The 18,941-nt window shown below is 34.3% G+C and overlaps 2 protein-coding genes across 2 annotated transcripts; both read right to left on the reverse strand.

Moving 5' to 3' along the window:
• Positions 1-6,439: 6,439 nt before the first annotated feature.
• On the reverse strand, positions 6,440-8,000 carry LOC115724069 (peroxidase 24-like). The gene is made up of 4 exons (XM_061103683.1): positions 7,643-8,000; positions 7,355-7,555; positions 7,108-7,273; positions 6,440-7,013 (listed from the first exon to the last, which is right to left on the reverse strand). Exons 1-4 carry the CDS (start codon positions 7,937-7,939, stop codon positions 6,610-6,612), a joined length of 1,068 nt encoding a protein of 355 aa, XP_060959666.1. The 5' UTR covers positions 7,940-8,000; the 3' UTR covers positions 6,440-6,609.
• Positions 8,001-16,625: 8,625 nt separating this feature from the next.
• LOC133029045 (peroxidase 24-like) lies at positions 16,626-18,176 on the reverse strand. Its single transcript, XM_061103870.1, has 4 exons — positions 17,794-18,176; positions 17,491-17,691; positions 17,241-17,406; positions 16,626-17,157 (listed from the first exon to the last, which is right to left on the reverse strand). Exons 1-4 carry the CDS (start codon positions 18,088-18,090, stop codon positions 16,751-16,753), a joined length of 1,071 nt encoding a protein of 356 aa, XP_060959853.1. The 5' UTR covers positions 18,091-18,176; the 3' UTR covers positions 16,626-16,750.
• Between the last annotated feature and the right edge of the window lie 765 nt (positions 18,177-18,941).

The following is an 18,941-nucleotide window of genomic DNA, read 5'->3' on the forward strand; positions in this document are numbered from 1 at the left end:
TCATTAGTTATCCATTGTTATAATCCTAATTTGATCAATGATCCTCTATATGAATGATCTACACTGTAAAGGGATTAAATTACCGTTACACCCTACAATGTATTCAATCCTTAAAACACTTAACCCCGTATAAATGATATTTCAGCTAGCTTATGTGAAATGAGTACTCCACCATTTATTTTCCTTTGGTCAAGCTCGAAGGAGATCATCCTTTGCTTACTATTCGCCAGATAGAAGCTATAGATTCCATGTTTATGTTAGCGCTCCCACTCAATTGCACTACTGTGTTCCCAAAATGTATGTATCACCCTGACCTAAAAGTAGGCTTAACTAACAAATCAAAGAACACAAATACCCTCTTGAGATTGAGCCTAATCATAACAGGATTAAGATCATTTGATCTAGGATTAACTAGGCGATATTGACTTGAATAGATATTACGGTAAGTTTAATAAATCTAAGTCAAAGTTCAATATCGGTCCCTTCGGATGCATACTCCATGCATCCAACCTGAGCTTTACTTTAACCAATGCTCTGGAAAGAACATAGCATTTCTCCAAATGCAAGTAAACTCTGTTGTAGATTATATCAGTAAAACCCTGTGTCTGATAAATCTAGGAAACTTTATTCACATAGTCATGTTTACTTTCCAAAGTGTTGACAGCACAATAAACAGGATCAAGTATGTGAAAAGGGTTTCAGATGAATTCATACATCATGTACATATAATCATGAAATAAATCATGTGAACCATGCAAAATTAAATGTTATTTCTGATCTATATTAATAAGTAAATCTGATTATATTGAAATGAGTTTTATTTAGGGCATAAAACCCAACAGATCCTACTTTAACTTGTTTTTGTTGGAAATATTTTACCAGGATCTAGATTACTAACAAGTATGTTTCATTAACATCCTACCATGAATTCTAAAACAATGGAATTAAACACATATAAAGTTTAGAAAACCTTACATTGGGTGCAGCGGAATAATAAGTCTACTTCCACTCAGATCTCTAACCCTTGTATACTGTCTGTCGCAGAGTATCACTAAGATCTGAGCCCGAATGTCCTTCTCTTCAGTTTGGATTCTTCACAATCTTCCAGACTATGATTGAGATACCACTTGATGTGTGTGGGCACTCACTCTATCACTCAAGGTTTCAAAAAATTGAAGAAGAAAAGAGGGAGAGAGAGGTTTGGCTATAGAAGGATAGTCAGATGGCTCAAATTTTTCTGAAGGCAAAAGTTTCTGATTTTCAATCTCTGTTAAGTGTGAGCCATCACTATCTATTTATAGGTAACCACTAGGTTTAGGTTAGGAATTACTTGGCACTAAAATAATGAAAATATTAATTGGAAAAAACACCATTAAGTGGCCGGCCATAGGGTTAATGGGCCCCACTTGGTATTTTGCAATTTTGACAATTTTCATTTCTATTTGCTCAAAAACGCCAATTTTCCAATTCTAACAATTTAAATGCCAAAACTAATTATTTAATAACTAAAATAAATTATGAAATAATATTGTCATTTAATATAATTATTAATTAGACATAATAAACTCTTCCAATTAATAAGTAAAACTTAGAATCTCTTTTCTTCACAATTTAGCCCTTGCTTAGTGAAAATTCATAAACTAGACATAGTCTAATTTTAGAATTATAATTGATTAATTAAAATCAATTATTTGAGTCTTACAAGCAGTATGGTCTCAACTAAAATGGGGACCATGGGCCTATATTACTAAGCTTCCAATAAGCTGAACCAGAATTTAACAAGTAAATTCCCTAACTTATTATTTCCTTGTTGCATCCACTCTTAGAACTTGGAATTGCACTCTCAGTCATATAGAATGCTCTATATGTTCCACCATAGAGATACGCTATCACATTTAACCATCGTTATAATCTCAATAATCAAAGATCCTCTATATAGACGATTTACACCGAGTAGGGATAAATTTACCGTTTCACCCCTTGATGTATTTTGATCCTTAAAACACTTAGCTACCTGTAAATGATGTTTTAGTGAACTAAAATATAATCACTGAAACAAGAGCTCTTCCATTTACATCTATTTAGTCAAGCTCGAAGGAAATCATCATTTAACTTCTAAATACCTATAGAACCTATAGATTCTATATTTATGTTTAGCACTCCCACTTAATCATACTATCATGTTCTAAAAATGTACGCATCACCCTGACCAAAAAGTAGGCTTAACTAACAAATCAAAGAACATGAATAGCACTCCTGAGATTGAACCTAAGCATATCAGGATTAAGATCTTTTGATCTAAGATCAACTAGTGATATTGACTTGGAAAGATACAACGGTAAGTATTATAATATCTTAACCAAGATCAATATCGGTCCAGTCCAATGTATATTCCATATATTCGAAGCTAGTATACATTGCCAATGTTCTGGAAAGAACATAACACTTATGCAAAGTGTAAGTACACTTCATCGCTGATTATCACATCAGTGTAAATCCAATGCACTGATGAAACAGAGACTTTGTCTTTCGAATCATGTAATCACAATCACATTCCACTGTGTTGACATCACTGTAATTGTAAATGACTATATGTTCTGGACTTAACAGATTTTGTATATATATATCTTAAACCACAAACATGAAAACAGCATGTAAACATAAATGACTTCTAATCTTTTATTGATAACAAATCAGATTAGATTGTAATGGGTTTTATTTAAGGCATAAAATCCCAAAAAATTCCCACTTGCACTAACATAAAACAAGTTGTGCATTTCAATCAATCTATTGTCTTGATCTTCAGATCAAGTGTAGTATATTTGACTCAACCCAAATTTCTTGAACCATGTTCATAAAACATTATCCTTTACTATATGCATTACTCATAAAGGGATACTGAGATCCTTACTGCTTATTAAGTACATCTGAATAAATAGAAAACATGTCTCTTATCTTTTAAAGAATGAAATAGAGACAATACAATGTAGAATTTTCTTCAGTTGAATAACTTTCTGGTAATTTCGAATTTACAAAGTTATATACCTTCACTGATGGAGCTTGAATTATTATAGATGGGTTTTCACACTCTTCTAGAATAACTCCTCTACCGCCAGAGTAACCACAATCTCAGATTCTTTATGAGTTGGTGTAGATATAAGGACTACTAATATATACATCCTTATTATCTAACACATAGGTCACATTCATAAATCTTTCTTGACTGCCCCTTAATGTTCCTTGTTTGATTACATCTCAGATAGCTCCCACTCAACAGTAGGAGTCTGGTTAAATTCATACATAAAAGTACATTAACCTCTTACTATTGTTTTGAGGGATATCTTGTTGTTGTTAGGCTATTTTTAGCCTACATTTTGGGTCACTTTTTATAGTTGTTTTCCTTCTTTGTTATTCTTTTTGGAATAGAATTACGCTTGTTTTCTTTGATTTCAGGTTTCACACTTGGAATTTATCAATTGATCAAATTTCAGAAAATAACAAGCTATAGAATAGAGAAAATTCTGCAAGAAAATAAAGCTGAAACTTCAAGCTTAAATTTGACTATGTTCTAATCCGATTTTGGAAAAAGTCAAAACATAAAAGTTTTAGATTTCTTTTTCTTCTTTTCAACGCATCTTAAATCAACTCATTTGGAGTTTGTATGTGAAAGTTATGCATATTTTACTGAAAGATGCTGAAGCTGTCAAATTTTTGCTCCAGTAGTCGCGACCACCACTTTCCATGGTCGCGTCCCTTTTTCATGGTCGCGACCATGGTCGCGACTAGGAGCCAAACAGCGAGTTTTTTTTCGTATTTTGCCTATGGTCGCGACTAGACTTTATGTAGTCGCGACTAGAGGCGAAAAACGAGATTTTTGGGCAGTTTTTGACTTTTTCAAAGAGGTAGCAACCCTAATTTCTATTTAAGGGGCTCATGTTTTAGAAGGAAAAGAGGCAGAAATAAAACCCTAGAGATGAAGAAGGAGGCAAAGGAAGCAATTATGGCGATCCGGAATGCAATCACCAACTAGTTCTTTCTTAAACTCTTAGTTTCTATGTTAATTTCTGTTTTAGTTTTGATTATGGATGTTATTATGGATTTTATGAACTAAACTCCTATTTAGGGAGATGATGAATGTTGATTGAAATTAGTTTTGGTTAATGATAATTGCTATTTCTCCTTTCTTGATTGTGAATTTATCCATATTTGTGTTTAATTACATGTTTAAGATTGATCACCTTCTTCATGTTCTATGATCCTAATTCAAAATCTGAAAAGTGAGAATTGGGAATGCTAAAATTGGATAAACTAGGTTTTGATGTGAAACGAAAGTATTTGCATAGCCTTTGTGACATTTAGATTATTGCTTAATGCTGATTATATGTTAATCTATCCCAGAGATGATTAGATAACATGTGATTTAGGACCTAAGAGATCTGAAAAGAGTTAGGTTAATTTTTATAATCTGTCATTCACATTGAGAAAGAGAATAGTAATTAGCATTAACAATTGGGTAATTAAATCAACAGGATTCTTTTCCCTAAATATTCATCCATAATTAATTACACTTTTTATTATTATTATCCTGCTTTTTTAATTTTTAGTTATTTAATTATTCAACCTTATTATAGATTTTGCCAAATAGAAACAAGAATTCAATTGATTGGTACTTAGCTACAGTCCTCGTGGGAACGATCTCACTTACCTGAGTATTACTTGTTAAAACGATACGTATACTTGCGTGTTGGATTTATCACAACAGTTGTGACATATTATCTTAGTCTGAAACTGTAAGTTCCTTTAAGACTAAGTCATCAACATAGCAATCTTAGTATTTTAAATGAAGTGTAAAATACTTGCTAGAGATTAAGTAATCAATAGAGATACCATAAAAAATTTATGAGGATTAGGAACTTTTTGCCCAAGTCATTCAAATAGACTATGCAAGAACTCTACTATCTTATTCTCATAATTCTGATAAGTTAATGGTTAGATTTACTTTCTCAGTAGTGTTCTGAAGTTCCTATCACAAGTGTCAACCAAATGAAGATGGGTTAAGAATTTTAAAATTCTCCCATTCAAATATGGTAGTGTGATACAATGTCAAAGAACTTTATTGGTATCAATTTCTATTACAACAGTAATATATTAATTGGAACATAAATCAAGATTAAGAATATATTATGATAATTTGCTAATTCATTATATTACATCCATGTTTAAAAATATGTGTGACAAAGAGTACTGTGGTGTATTGAGTATAGTCCAGAGTTCAAAATGAACTACATATTTCAATAGTATAGTCCACCCAGTGTATAGAGATTATGATCCACCCCTAAGGGATATAGAGATCATGGTCCATCTCTTAGTGTTATAGAGATCATGTGGAGTTATGAATATAATCAAAAGTTCAATAGATATAAAAGATCGTTGAACTGTATATTATTCTTAACTTTTCCACCCCTATCAAATCAAAAGATCTTTCTATTAAACAAAATCTTAATAATTGTTTTAGAATTAACAATTATTCATAAACATAGAAAAGAAATTCTAAGTGTTTATGTAGTATTAACTCTTTGAAGAGTTGAAAATACTATAGAATTTGTATCAATAATAAAAACACATACACATATATAATCATTAAAACATATAAATATTATTGGTACTGGCATATAAAAATAAAGTAAATGAAGCTCAATTCATAAATGCAATTTATTTCCAAAATAGAAAACTTTATTATAAAATTCTCCAAAATTAAAATAATTGTCTGCAACAATATGAAAATAGGGAATAAAATCTCAAACTAATAATTGAAATCCAAATTCATCTGAAACTAAAACAATTAATTCAAAAATAAAAAAAAAAATTCGAGCTTCATCTTTATCTTGGACTAACTCCACCCTTTTGTCCAACCATCCGATTCAACTCGCTAAGATAGCATCCGAGTTCAAGCAGCTGGAGCTGTAATAAGAAGAAAAACAAATAAACATGGTTAGTAGATCCAGAATTAATAATCTAAGTGGATAATAATTCACTAAAACACATCAGATTATAGGAAAAGAAATACCTTGTTTCTTTGCTAGAAATTTAGGGCATTGGGGTTTCCAGTGTCCCTTTTCATTGCAATAGAAGCATTTTCATTTTGGTGTATCACGAGTTATTGCAGCCTTTTTCTTTTTAACTGTTTTCACAGCTTGAACAGGCTTTTTGCAATTCTTCCACTTCTTCTTGTTCTTAGGTTTGGAAGTAGAGGTAAAGTTTGCCTCAGCGCTTTGTTATTAAAAATGACTTATCTCATTAATTTATAAAAAATGTAGTATTTTGCTAAAAAAAATATATACATTTAATTAGTGACGTGGTATATCATTTAGAAAAGAGAACTAGCAAAGCAAGGGCACGATATTAAATATATATGTAAATAATTACTACACTGTGATTAAGTGTATGATTTTATTATAATTAATAGTTTGTAATACTGATGACCAGCGATATAATAAATACAATTAATTGGTTGAAGCACAACTAGGTTTTATTGAGCATACAATAATAAGATATGATAAAAAGATATTAATAAGGAGAGTAAATTAAACTTAGTTTATTTGCTAATTATTAATTAATGACTCGGCAATTGGTTCTGATCTCTCCCTCATCACCAGTAAGAACTCCAGTGGCGCCCATATGAACCATGGAACGACCAAATGCGATCTTGAAAGTGTTAAAGTCACGAAAGCTTCTCACAAGGCGGGCGGCGCGTCGGTTAGTGAGAAGTGCGGCGTCAGATGAGAAGGCTCCTTTATATTCAGTAAGACCAACGTAGTAATGGCTATCAAAGCTCAGAGAGCTCTTAGGGTCCATCTCCACAGTTGTCCTAGGGTTTGCCGGTGGCGGGCATTTAGCCATCAGCTCTGTCGCGTAGTCCTGGTTCAAAGCAGGGTCTGTGTCTCCTTTTCCGGTGAAGTTGTACAGCCTCCGGAACATTAATGGACAATGTGTTACTCCAAGAGTATGTGCACCTATAAAATATCATGTAGAACAACTCGATATTAAAAAAGATTGAGAAAATAATATCATATATGTAGGTGTGTGAATGTATGTATATGTATATACCAGATAAGGCAACGAGATCAGTTTCATCAAGATTAAATCTGGCAAAGTGGGTAGAAAGAGTGTTGAAGTTTGATGATGCGGAAGGCAAGTCCCTTGATGCTTCTGTGGCCAGTGACACTCTTCCGTCTCTCCTCCCTGTGAACACCGGCCATAGAGGCTTTTTGTTCTGCAAATTCACATATATGGTTATATATATACTAATTTATTAATATAATTATATGTTATATATGTTTAATTAGTTACGTACAGGGTAAGAAACAGCATCTCGGGCTGTTAAGGCAACAATATCAGCGCATGAAATTTGAGCATCAGGGCATTCAGTTGTAAGCTTTTCTTTAATTTCATCAATTACTTCATATCCTTTCACCGATCGATTCTGAATAGCATTCTTCTCTGTCGTATTGTCATCACTGTTTAATGGATCAATCAAGATTGATGCATCACATCCCTGCACACACACGTACACATATTCATCAAAATATATATATATATATATATTGCTGTATATATATATTATATGTTTCTACATACGTACCCGGACGAAACAATCGTGGTAGTGTAGCCTTAGTAGCTTAGCAGCCATGGTTGGATCAGCACTAACCTTGGCCCACGTAATATCACGTACTGTTTTCTCAAGTGTTTTACAACTTTTTCCATAAAAATTCATTCGAAGCCCTACTCCTCCATGATTCTTATACATATGTCTGTAATCACCTTTATTATTTCCGCCTTTCTCTTGATGGTGATCATCATCATAATCTCTTCCACTAACAACTACAAGAAATGAAACCACCATAACAATAATATGATAAGTACCTTTCATGATATTCATCGAATTAATAATTAATTGGTACTTTAATATATAGCTAGCTAGGTATAATTGGTTGGTTTTGATGATGAAATGAAAGCCACCAAAGGTGCCTTTATATATAGCAATATATTGGGTACAATTTTAATTATTATTTAATTTGCGACGACGTTTACATATATTGAAGAAAGCCAGCCATGGTTTATTCCAAATGCAGCAAGTTATGATCAATAATATAATTTACTTCCCATTTATTATATATGTTATGTTAATGAACTGATATTCACGCTACCAACTTTTTATCAACAAATATAGGAGTATTATTATAAGGTATTAGTGGTAATTAACACTCTACTGAAATGTATCGGACTAGTTAGCGATATTTTATAATAATTATTAAATTAAAATATGGGACCCAATATATTTAATTCTACCATATTATACATTGGAATGTACTAGGTGCTATTAGTACTCTTTAACATTTCTCTAAACCCATGGCGTATTAGCACTTTTGTCAGGTGTTATATTGTTAGAGCATTGCATGCTGTGCTTAGCACTTTTACGACAATTCGCGTAGCGATTAGTTTTCCTAAAAGCTATTATATTAAATTATATGAGACCCGGTACTTAGTTAGACCAATAGCGATATTGACACATAAAAGGTTGCTTGGCACCATTGGTGCTCTTTTCATAGATTGATTTTTGGTCTAGTCAATGCTTTTTTAATTATTAATAAAAATTTGTATTTGAGATATTTTTTATCTTTAATAATCCTGGTCTTTGATTTGATTTTCCACACCAATTAATGTCAAAGAAAAATAATAACCAAATCAAGCAAACTTACGTTGAGACTCTTTGCAACCAAGCTATAGATTAATGTTATAATACATTATGAATAAAAATAGGTATAACCAAGCGATGATCTAATTAAGTTTAATTAGCTGGACGTGAACGTGATCGATTATTCAAATGAATTTTTGAACTATGTACAAAATTTGTGCTATGTTTTTTTTTCATTACATATATACTAATTTTACAATAGGGCCATGCAAAACATTCCCCATGGGTGGAGCTGTTCTACAACAAGTGACATTATGTATTTGAGAAGTATGAGAATACTTTATAATTCTATTTCCTTATTTTATTTAGATCAAAATAAACCAAAAAAAAAAAGACTACTTTTTTTTACTTCATCTCTTTATTCTTACCATCCACCTTCTTCTTTTGTATATTTTTTCCTCCTTTTTTTATTTTTTTTTCTTTCATTATAAATGTATATTAGCAAGCCTCTTTCTTTACTCTCTACCGATTTTCTTCAGATTTGAGATGCAGAATTAATCTGATGTGGAAATCTGGGTAGCGGCTCGATGGCAACGACGTCACAAGTAGGGAGGGCGAGATCTGGGTGGGCTGGAGACGACCTTGCGAGCGGATTTAGACAACAACAACCTTGAGGAGGGATATGGCATGGCAACAACCTTGCAAACGGATACAGGCAGCGACGACTTTGTGAACAAATCTAGGCAACGAAGACCTTGTGAAATGAATCTGGGCAATGACAATTGAGATCTTGACAATGACGACAAAGTATTGATTCTTGTTATGCTATTGATTTTTCAAAGATTAGTTTTGTTTTTTTTTTAGTTGTTTTTAGGAAATTAAAAATTGATTATAGTTTGGAAGCATTAAATCCAAACTTTAAAGTTGCATGAACTTTGAATTTGTTTGGAATGAATTTTTGAACTATATATGTACAAAATTTGTGCTATGTTTTTTTTTCATTACATATATACTAATTTTACAATAGGGCCATGCAAAACATTCCCCATGGGTGGAGCTGTTCTACAACAAGTGACATTATGTATTTGAGAAGTATGAGAATACTTTATAATTCTATTTCCTTATTTTATTTAGATCAAAATAAACCAAAAAAAAAAAAGACTACTTTTTTTTACTTCATCTCTTTATTCTTACCGTCCACCTTCTTCTTTTGTATATTTTTTCTTCCTTTTTTTATTTGTTTTTTTTTTCTTCCATTATAAATGTATATTAGCAAGCCTCTTTCTTTACTTTCTACCGATTTTCTTCAGATTTGAGATGTAGAATTAATGTGATGTGGAAATCTGGGTAGCGGCTCGATGGCAACGACGTCACAAGTAGGGAGGGCGAGATCTGGGTGGGCTGGAGACGACCTTGCGAGCGGATTTAGACAACAACAACCTTGAGGAGGGATATGGCATGGCAACAACCTTGCAAACGGATACAGGCAGCGACGACTTTGTGAACAAATCTAGGCAACGAAGACCTTGTGAAATGAATCTGGGCAATGACAATTGAGATCTTGACAATGACGACAAAGTATTGATTCTTGTTATGCTATTGATTTTTCAAAGATTAGTTTTGTTTTTTTTTTAGTTGTTTTTAGGAAATTAAAAATTGATTATAGTTTGGAAGCATTAAATCCAAACTTTAAAGTTGCATGAACTTTGAATTTGTTTGGAATGATTAACATAATCCCTCCTCCTACTCCTTCACTATTCGAGGCTCCATCAACATATAGAGTCCAACCCGCACCTTTGGAGATATTTGGATCAAGTCATTCTTCTGAGATTGTTGCTACCTGTTCATAAGGAAATTCAAGAATAAAGTCAGCAAGGGATCGGGATTTATTCGCGGATCGCGATTTGTATCAAATATCGAATTGGATGAGCTCATTTTACCATTTAAGAAGGCATCCAGATGTATCGAGCTTGGCCAATACTTGTCAAAATTTAAATAGAGCAAAAATTATTCCAAATATCCATAATGTCTTGATTTTTTTAGGGTTGGCTTCCACTACTACAAAAGGTAGAATTCGCAACGGTCCCAAAAATACTTTTTTCTGGGGACCATCACTAAAAAAATTATCTAGGTATTGAAAATCATTGCCAATACTATAAGCGATGGTTTTTAACACTCGTATAGATTAGGCGAAAGTTTATAACTGCAGAGAAAAAAATAATGCACTATTCCCGACGGTTTAGAACCGTCAAGCAAAGTATTAGCCACAGTTTTAAATCGTGGTCCATACTTTGCCTAAGGGTTCAAAACTGTTGGGAATAGGGCTAATAATATAAAAACCCTCGCGCCTCTCTCTCATCAAAATATTCAGATTAAGCACCAAATAGTTCAAACATCTCAAACCCTCGATCTCACTCACTCAGGTCTCTCTCTCACGAAAACGCACCTCCGCTGCCCCTCCACTGCCCAAAGCCACTATGTCGCCCTCCACCGGTAATAATTTTGTTTGAACTATTTGGTGCTTAGTTTTGATGGGGATTTGTTGATAATGTTCATACCCTGTTTAATTGAATGTCGCTTAGTTTTGTTAACTTGTTCGGTTTGATTATGTGGTTTGGCGAATTCAACGATTTGGAATAATTTTTGCTCTGTTTAAATTTTGAAACTTAACTTTTGGGTATTTTTATATTTTTTAGTTTATTATTACATATAGACGACAAGAGGAATATGCTTAATAATTATGTCCTCAATTATAGAATCTTAGATAAAAGTATTCGTGTGCGTGTCAGTATAATGAAATGGTCACTATGTATTGGTAACTACTTGTTTTAGCTTCTCTAATTCTATGGAAATCCACAATTTTTGTGCCAAAAAGCCCCATCATCTTTTTCATTTTGTATGAATAATATGCTCAAATGCTGGCACAATAAGGGTAGACTTTTTACGTTGAGAAGTTATATATGCATATATATATACAAGTATGCTTACATCATACATTGAATTTAGATAGTTTTACTATAGTAGGTCGCAGTTTTAAATCGTAGCCTAAACTATAGGCCACTATTTTAAACCGTCGCCTATGGTGTTCACTATAGGTGACAGGTTTAAATTGAGGCCCATACTATTTTCCTGAATATTTTTAACCGTCGCCTATTCTACCCAGTATTTGCGACGCGCATATAGGCGACAATTTTATGGACTGTCAGGAATTCTTTACCCGACAGTGTAAAACTGACGAGAATTTGGGGTTTTTTAGTAGTGTTCGATACCTCGTTGGTTTACCATTAAGCCAAGAAACTTCCCAGAGCCCACAGCAAAGACACACTTGAGTGGGTTGAGCCGCATCTTATACAGACAAAAGATTTTGAACATTGAGTCCAGATGACCAACATGATCAGTCGTGCTGAGACTTGATGAGCATATTGTTGACATACACCTCCATAGTTCTCCCTAACAAATCTGCAAACATCTTGTTAACAAATCACTGATATGTTGCACCTGCATTTATCACACTAAAAGGCATTACTTTATAACAGTAAAAACCTCAGTCTGTAATAAAGGAGGTATGCTCCTGGTTTGGCTCGTACATCAAGATTTGGTTGTACCCCGAGTACGTGTGCATGAAGTTGAGTAGCTCATGACCTGCGGGTGCATTGACAAGTTGGTCAATGCTTGGAAAAGGAAATCTATCTTTTGGACAAGCTTTATTTTAAGTTTGTAAAATTGATGTAAGTGCGCCATGAGCCATTAGGCTTTGGGATTAACACAACATTAGCTAACCAATTTGGGTGAAATGATTCTTTGATGAAACTGCATGCGAGTAGGCAGTCAACTTCTTTCAACGATTGGTACTTCGCAGGGTCCATTTTACAACACTTTTGTCGTAATCCTTGCACATCGAGATCAATGTTCAGTTGGTGACATATGATCTCAGGTGGTATTCTAAACATGTCTGAATGCTTCCATGCAAAACCATCTAAGTTCTTCAGTGGCTTGTGCTGCGTTTGTCTAATTAAGGACTTTAGGATTAAGATTGGCTTCTCTAAATGTGGAACATCCTCAATTCTGGATATCGTAGTGTTGTAACATTCCTGTGAGTCTGAATGGACTCCTCTCACTAATCCTACACATGCGGGTGTAGGGAATTTCATCTTTAGGTGGTAGATTTATGCCACAATATCTTTATTTCCTTTAAGATTGGGCGGCCTATCACCGCATTGTACGTTGAATATTGATCAATTACTGTGAAGTCCACCATGGACTTCGCTGCTATAGATGCTTCACCAAGCATTATAGGTAACTTAATCATTCCTTTTAACTCAATTGTGAATCCAAGGAACCCATAGATGTTTGAGGTTACTGGCTTTAAATCCTTCTCGTATAGTTCCCATCTACTATTAAATGCCTGTAGATTCAAAAGGTTGACAGAACTACCATTACCCATGATAACACGGTGTACATTATCACCTCCAATATTTGTGACTATTACTAATGCATCTGTGTGGGAGTGGTGCACCCATCTCGTATCACTTTCCATGAAAGTGATATCATCGCACTCCTTTTTGAAAAATTTCATTGGTCTGTCACTTAAGTTGTTCACATTTGGCAGTGGCTTCTCCTTGGATTCCTTTGCATATCATCTTGAGCTTTCTTCAAGTCCCCACCAACATGGGGTCTACCAATGATGGTTAAAATGTTGTGAGGTGCCCTAAAGCCACTTGCCTCTTTTATGTTATTTGCTCCATTCGCTTGGGGATTTTCCTCTCCGTCCTTCTTATATTGACTGAAATATCCTCAACAAATCAACTCTTCAAACTCATCCTACAAAAACCAGCATTTGAGGGTAGTATGGCCAATATCTTTGTGATACTTACAGTATTTTTGCGAGTCTCTTTTGGATGTAGTTGCCCCTAATTGGAGCTAATCTTCTAAAGACGCCTTTATGTTCTTCAATAGCATATATGTGGTCGCGAGGAACATTCAACTATGTACAATTATCAAATTGAGGGCTTCCCTTGCACTTTGGTGAACTTTCCTTCCTAATTGGGGACTTTACAGTTTTAGGCTTCGACGTCTCGTTGAGCTACGACTTGGGCTGCGTCCTCTCGAGCTTTTGCATCGCAAACTCCTTGATCGCGCCCTAGACACTAGAGACCATTATTTTTCTTTGGCGTTCTCGAGGTCTGCCATTTAGTTTTCAATTCTTTTATGGGCTTATGCCATGGAAAAGAACTTGACTAACGTATCAGGATGTCGTGCTTGTAATTCCTTCCAAAAATCAGTTGTTGTCCATACCCCTGTAATAAGCATACATTCAACAAAAATTCGGGAGCCTTCTCTACTTTTGTTACTTTGGCATTAAATGTTTGAAATAATCCTACAAAGGCTCATCTTTTCTCTTGCTTGATATTTTCTAAATTTGTGTAGGACAATTTATAAGTCCTTGTCGCCTGGAAATAGGTCAAAAATAGATCTACGAATGTTTCCCATGTTGAGATCGTTGCTTCTAGCAACTGACTGAACTTGTCGTGCACGTTTTCCTCAAAAGTTGCGGTGAGTATTCGACACTTAGCCAGTTACCCGGTCAGCCTCTATACTAGTGTTAAATTTACCAAGATAATCAATGGGGTTAGTCGCGCCTTTTCATTTCAATGACTCAAAGAGTCTGAAGCCTTTTTCGAAGTTGAGTTTGTCGCACACCCTTCGTGAAAGGCGATGTTCCATGTAATTTGTAAATGGGCTTTCTCTGCTACTCGACCATTCTCAGAGCTTGTATAAGGTTTTCTTAATCAATTCCTCCTTGTAGAATAGGATTGTTAGCTGGTGCGACTTGGTTGCTAGAGAGTGGGGCAGCCACCGCTGCATGTGTGAGTGGTGGATTGTTGGTATTTGCTACATTGTTCATGTTTGCAGGGGGCTATCCACAGAGGGGGATACCTTGATCGGCCAAAGAAGGATTACAGGGTTCCTCCTCTACATTGTGATTTCTTAGAGTATGGGAACAAGCTAGAAATGCTTCGTTGAGGCGATTTGCATATGCACATGATACCTTCCTCCAAGCCTCGTCCAAACTGAACCTGACCTTGTATAAATTCTAGGATAATAATTGTTAGATCTCGAGGAGGAAGACTGAGACTCACGATCGTTTACCTCGGGATGCGATTATGCACGACTGCGGAGATTACGTCAATAGTTATCCTCCCCTTCCTATGACCTTTCCTCCCTCTGGCTAGATCGCTGGTTTGATTTAGGAATAACAGGACCTTTGCCACATGTAGGGTTATGAATAAGCTGATTCAACCACATCTAGGTTGTTTTCACCTAGCTAAGTGTTTCCTGTGATTACAATGAATATTAGTACGGTCCTTACGATGCCTAGTGTCGTTAGTTACTTGATCATCCGTGTGACATTGTGTTCGGACTCGTGGTGAACGTTGGGTAAGAGTCTGATCCTTTCCTGCAATTTTTGCCTACAATGCATGCATCTGTTCTTGGATCGCCACATATTGTGTGATTTTCAGTTGAATGATACCCTTGGCGACGTGGGCAAGTGTTATTGGTGGAAAATGGCCCACAGTGGCCGTCGGCATTGAAGTCTATCCAACGTGGCCTGAAAATAGAGGAAGCAGATTGAGGGGTTCGTGGTAGTACACCCTACTCCTCCAACAACAGCGTCAGCTAGAGTGGCTCTTCCACCATAAGCGAAAGATTGATAGTGTCAATGTTGATACTTTCATTGTTGTTGTTTGTGTTTTTCTATTCTGTATCCACATCGATTCTCGTCCAAAATCTCAAAAATGTTATAAAAATCATTCCCACAGACATCGCAAAATATTATTGAAGAAATTTAGACAACACTAAAAAGTGTGAGTATTTGAGCAAAACAAGAACACTCACCAACAGTTATATGAGTACTCACCTAGAACAGCAAGTACTTAAGCTAAGAAATGGACAGAAACAAGAACCAAAATATAAAGTAGACAAGAGAATTATAGTGGTTCAATCAGAGTTCGCCATGTTTAGTCCATTTTGTGCAATAGTTTCAACTTAGCTTATTTGATTTGGATCTCCCATTTATATAGAAAGTAGATGTCGATTAATATTACATAATTGATTAAATTAAACTGTTATTATAATAACTTCACAACTTAATTAAGATAAACACTTAAAGGAATAAATATAAGAATAGTTTCATCTATTAATTCTTGTCTTAATTATGGCAACGTGCACGACTTAGGAAGTCGCATATCGTCTATCCATATTCCAAACATGTGAGCTCGAAGGCTCTATGGTGTTAGACTCACATAGTAGGCCTTCCGGACTACTTGTTTTAAGAAATGTTTATAATCATCCTTGCTCACATATATTTGAACATCCTACGTTGACAACTTAGAACATGCGAGTTTATTAGAATCGTCGAACACTAGTCATTCGGATCAAACCTATGTAAAGAAGCGATCTTTACTTGTCACATGGGAGATATACTTGCTCATCATATATAGGAGATATACGCGGACAGTATTAACTTCTCTTGATTCCGCTTATCTTTTGACTATGTCAAGCATAGTATGCGACTAGACCATGTCCCGGTTGCATCCTCCTGCAAGTTTGAATCATGCGAGGTTAGCTCTAGATAGCTATATCATTAACACGTTATCCTTTTTCATTGGGAACTGAGTCCACGTGTCAATTTCTAACGAGGTTGGAACTCGTATATCTAGATGAAAATTTCACACTATAAAAATGATGAATAATCCTAATTTTATCACTAATATTTTCTGAATAACCATGAGCACTTATTACACTATATTTGAATATGTATTTATATGATTCATAATCTAAATTAAAGGAACCTTTATACATTGTTTTTCTAACAAGATAAAAATGTAATTTTTGATAGCTCAAATTATAAATATTACACATTATTTGTGGCCATATTTTAACATGGCCAATAATAATAATGTTATGCATGGTTTTTAATTCAACCACCACTCGACTTATTGAGTATTATTGTTTTTCACATAAAAAAAAATAATAACAAACTTAATTATTAATTTATTGATTAATTAATCGACAATTAGTTCTGATCTCGCCCTCATCACCCGTAAGAATATCAATGGCGCCCATATGGACCATAGAACGAGCAAATGCCGACTTAAAAGTATCAAAGTCGCGAAAGCTTTCGACAAGACGGGCAGCCAGTGGGTTAGTGAGAAGCGCGGCATCAGATGAGAAGGCTCCTTGATTTCTTGTAACACCATCATAGTAATGGCTGTCGAAGATCAAAGAGCTCCCAGGGTCCATCTCCACAGTTGTCCTAGGGTTTGCTGGTGGTGGGCATGTAGCTTTAAGCATGGTTGCATAGTCTGGGTCCAAGGCAGGGTCTGTGTCTCCGTTACCGGTGAAGTTGTACAATCTCCGGAACATTAATGGACAATGTGTTACTCCAAGAGTATGTGCACCTATAAAATATCATGTAGAACAAAAGATTGAGAAAATAATATTATATATATGTAGGTGTGTGAATGTATGTATATATATATACCAGATAAGGCAACGAGATCAGTTTCGTCAAGATTAAATCTGGCAAAGTGGGTAGAAAGAGTGTTGAAGTTTGATGATGCGGAAGGCAAGTCCCTTGATGCTTCTGTGGCCAGTGACACTCTTCCGTCTCTCCTCCCTGTGAACACCGGCCATAGAGGCTTTTTGTTCTGCAAATAATATTCATATATAAATATATATATATATATATATATACTAAATTATATGTTATATATGTTTAATTAGTTACTTACGGGGTAAGAAACAGCATCTCGGGCTGTTAAGGCAACAATATCAGCACATGAAATTTGAGCATCAGGGCATTCAGTTGTAAGCTTTTCTTTAATTTCATCAATTACTTCATATCCTTTCACCGATCGATTCTGAATAGCATTCTTCTCTGTCGTATTGTCATCACTGTTTAATGGATCAATCAAGATTGATGCATCACATCCCTGCACACACACGTACACATATTCATCAATATATATATATATCTATATATATATATATATATTATAGATCTATATATATATTTCTACACGTAACGTACGTACCCGGACGAAACAATCGTGGTAGTGTAGCCTTAGTAGCTTAGCAGCCATGGTTTGATCAGCACTAACCTTGGCCCACGTAATATCACGCACTGTTTTCTCAAGTGTTTTACAACTTTTTCCATAAAAATTCATCCGAAGCCCTAGTCCTCCATGATTCTTATACATATGTCTGTAATCACCTTTATTATTTCCGCCTTTCTCATGATGCTGAACATCATAATCTCTTCCACTAACAACTACAAGAAATGAAACCACCATAACAATAATATGATAAGTACCTCTCATGATCATATTCATCTAATTAATAATTATTACTACTTTAATTAACTAGCTTTGGTTGGTTTTGATGATGAAATGAAAGCCACCAATGGTGGCTTTATATATAGCAATATATTGGGTACAATTTTAATTATTATTTAATTTGCGACGACGTTTACATATATTGAAGAAAGCCAGCCATGGTTTATTCCAAATGCAGCAAGTTATGATCAATAATATAATTTACTTCCCATTTATTATATATGTTATGTTAATGAACTGATATTCACGCTACCAACTTTTTATCAACAAATATAGGAGTATTGTTATAAGGTATTATTAGTGGTAATTAACACTCTATTAAAATGTATCGTACTAGTTAGCGATATTTTGTAATAATTATTAAATTAAAATATGAGACCCAATATATTTAATTCTACGATATTATACATTGGAATGTACTAGGTGCTATTAGTACTTTTTAACAATTCTCTAAACCCATGGGGTATTAGTACTTTTGTCAGGTATTATATTGTTATTAATGCAATTTAATATCAGATCACATTTAGTAAAAATTCAAAAAAAATACTAACAAATTATAAGGCATTACCTAGTCACTTAGTGTTGCTAAACACTTTAGTAACCTTAATTTGTCAAGTTCATAGAATGATTTGGTCTAGTCAATGCTTTTTTAATTATTGGCAAATTAATCAATAAAAATGTATTTGAGATTGTTTTTATCTTTAATAATCCTGGTCTTTGATTTGATCTTTCACATCAATTAATATCAAAGGAAAACAATAACCAAAACAAGCAAACTTAGGTTGAGACTCCTTACAACCAAGCTATAGATTAATTTTATAATACATTATATGAATAAAAATAGGTAT

The sequence above is a fragment of the Cannabis sativa genome, chromosome 9 (assembly GCF_029168945.1).
Source record: "Cannabis sativa cultivar Pink pepper isolate KNU-18-1 chromosome 9, ASM2916894v1, whole genome shotgun sequence".
NCBI lineage: Eukaryota > Viridiplantae > Streptophyta > Magnoliopsida > Rosales > Cannabaceae > Cannabis > Cannabis sativa.

Excerpts from the sequence above, each read along its gene's own strand:
- LOC115724069 (XM_061103683.1), bottom strand. The coding sequence starts at position 7,939 with ATGAATATCATGAAAGGTACTTATCATATTATTGTTATGGTGGTTTCA. Across the intron at positions 7,556-7,642 it reads ACCACGATTGTTTCGTCCGG|GGATGTGATGCATCAATCTT; the intron begins GTACGTATGTAG and ends GTGTGTGTGCAG. Across the intron at positions 7,274-7,354 it reads GAGATGCTGTTTCTTACCCT|AACAAAAAGCCTCTATGGCC; the intron begins GTACGTAACTAA and ends GTGAATTTGCAG.
- LOC133029045 (XM_061103870.1), bottom strand. The coding sequence starts at position 18,090 with ATGAATATGATCATGAGAGGTACTTATCATATTATTGTTATGGTGGTT. Across the intron at positions 17,407-17,490 it reads GAGATGCTGTTTCTTACCCC|AACAAAAAGCCTCTATGGCC; the intron begins GTAAGTAACTAA and ends TATTATTTGCAG. Across the intron at positions 17,158-17,240 it reads TGATCTCGTTGCCTTATCTG|GTGCACATACTCTTGGAGTA; the intron begins GTATATATATAT and ends GATATTTTATAG.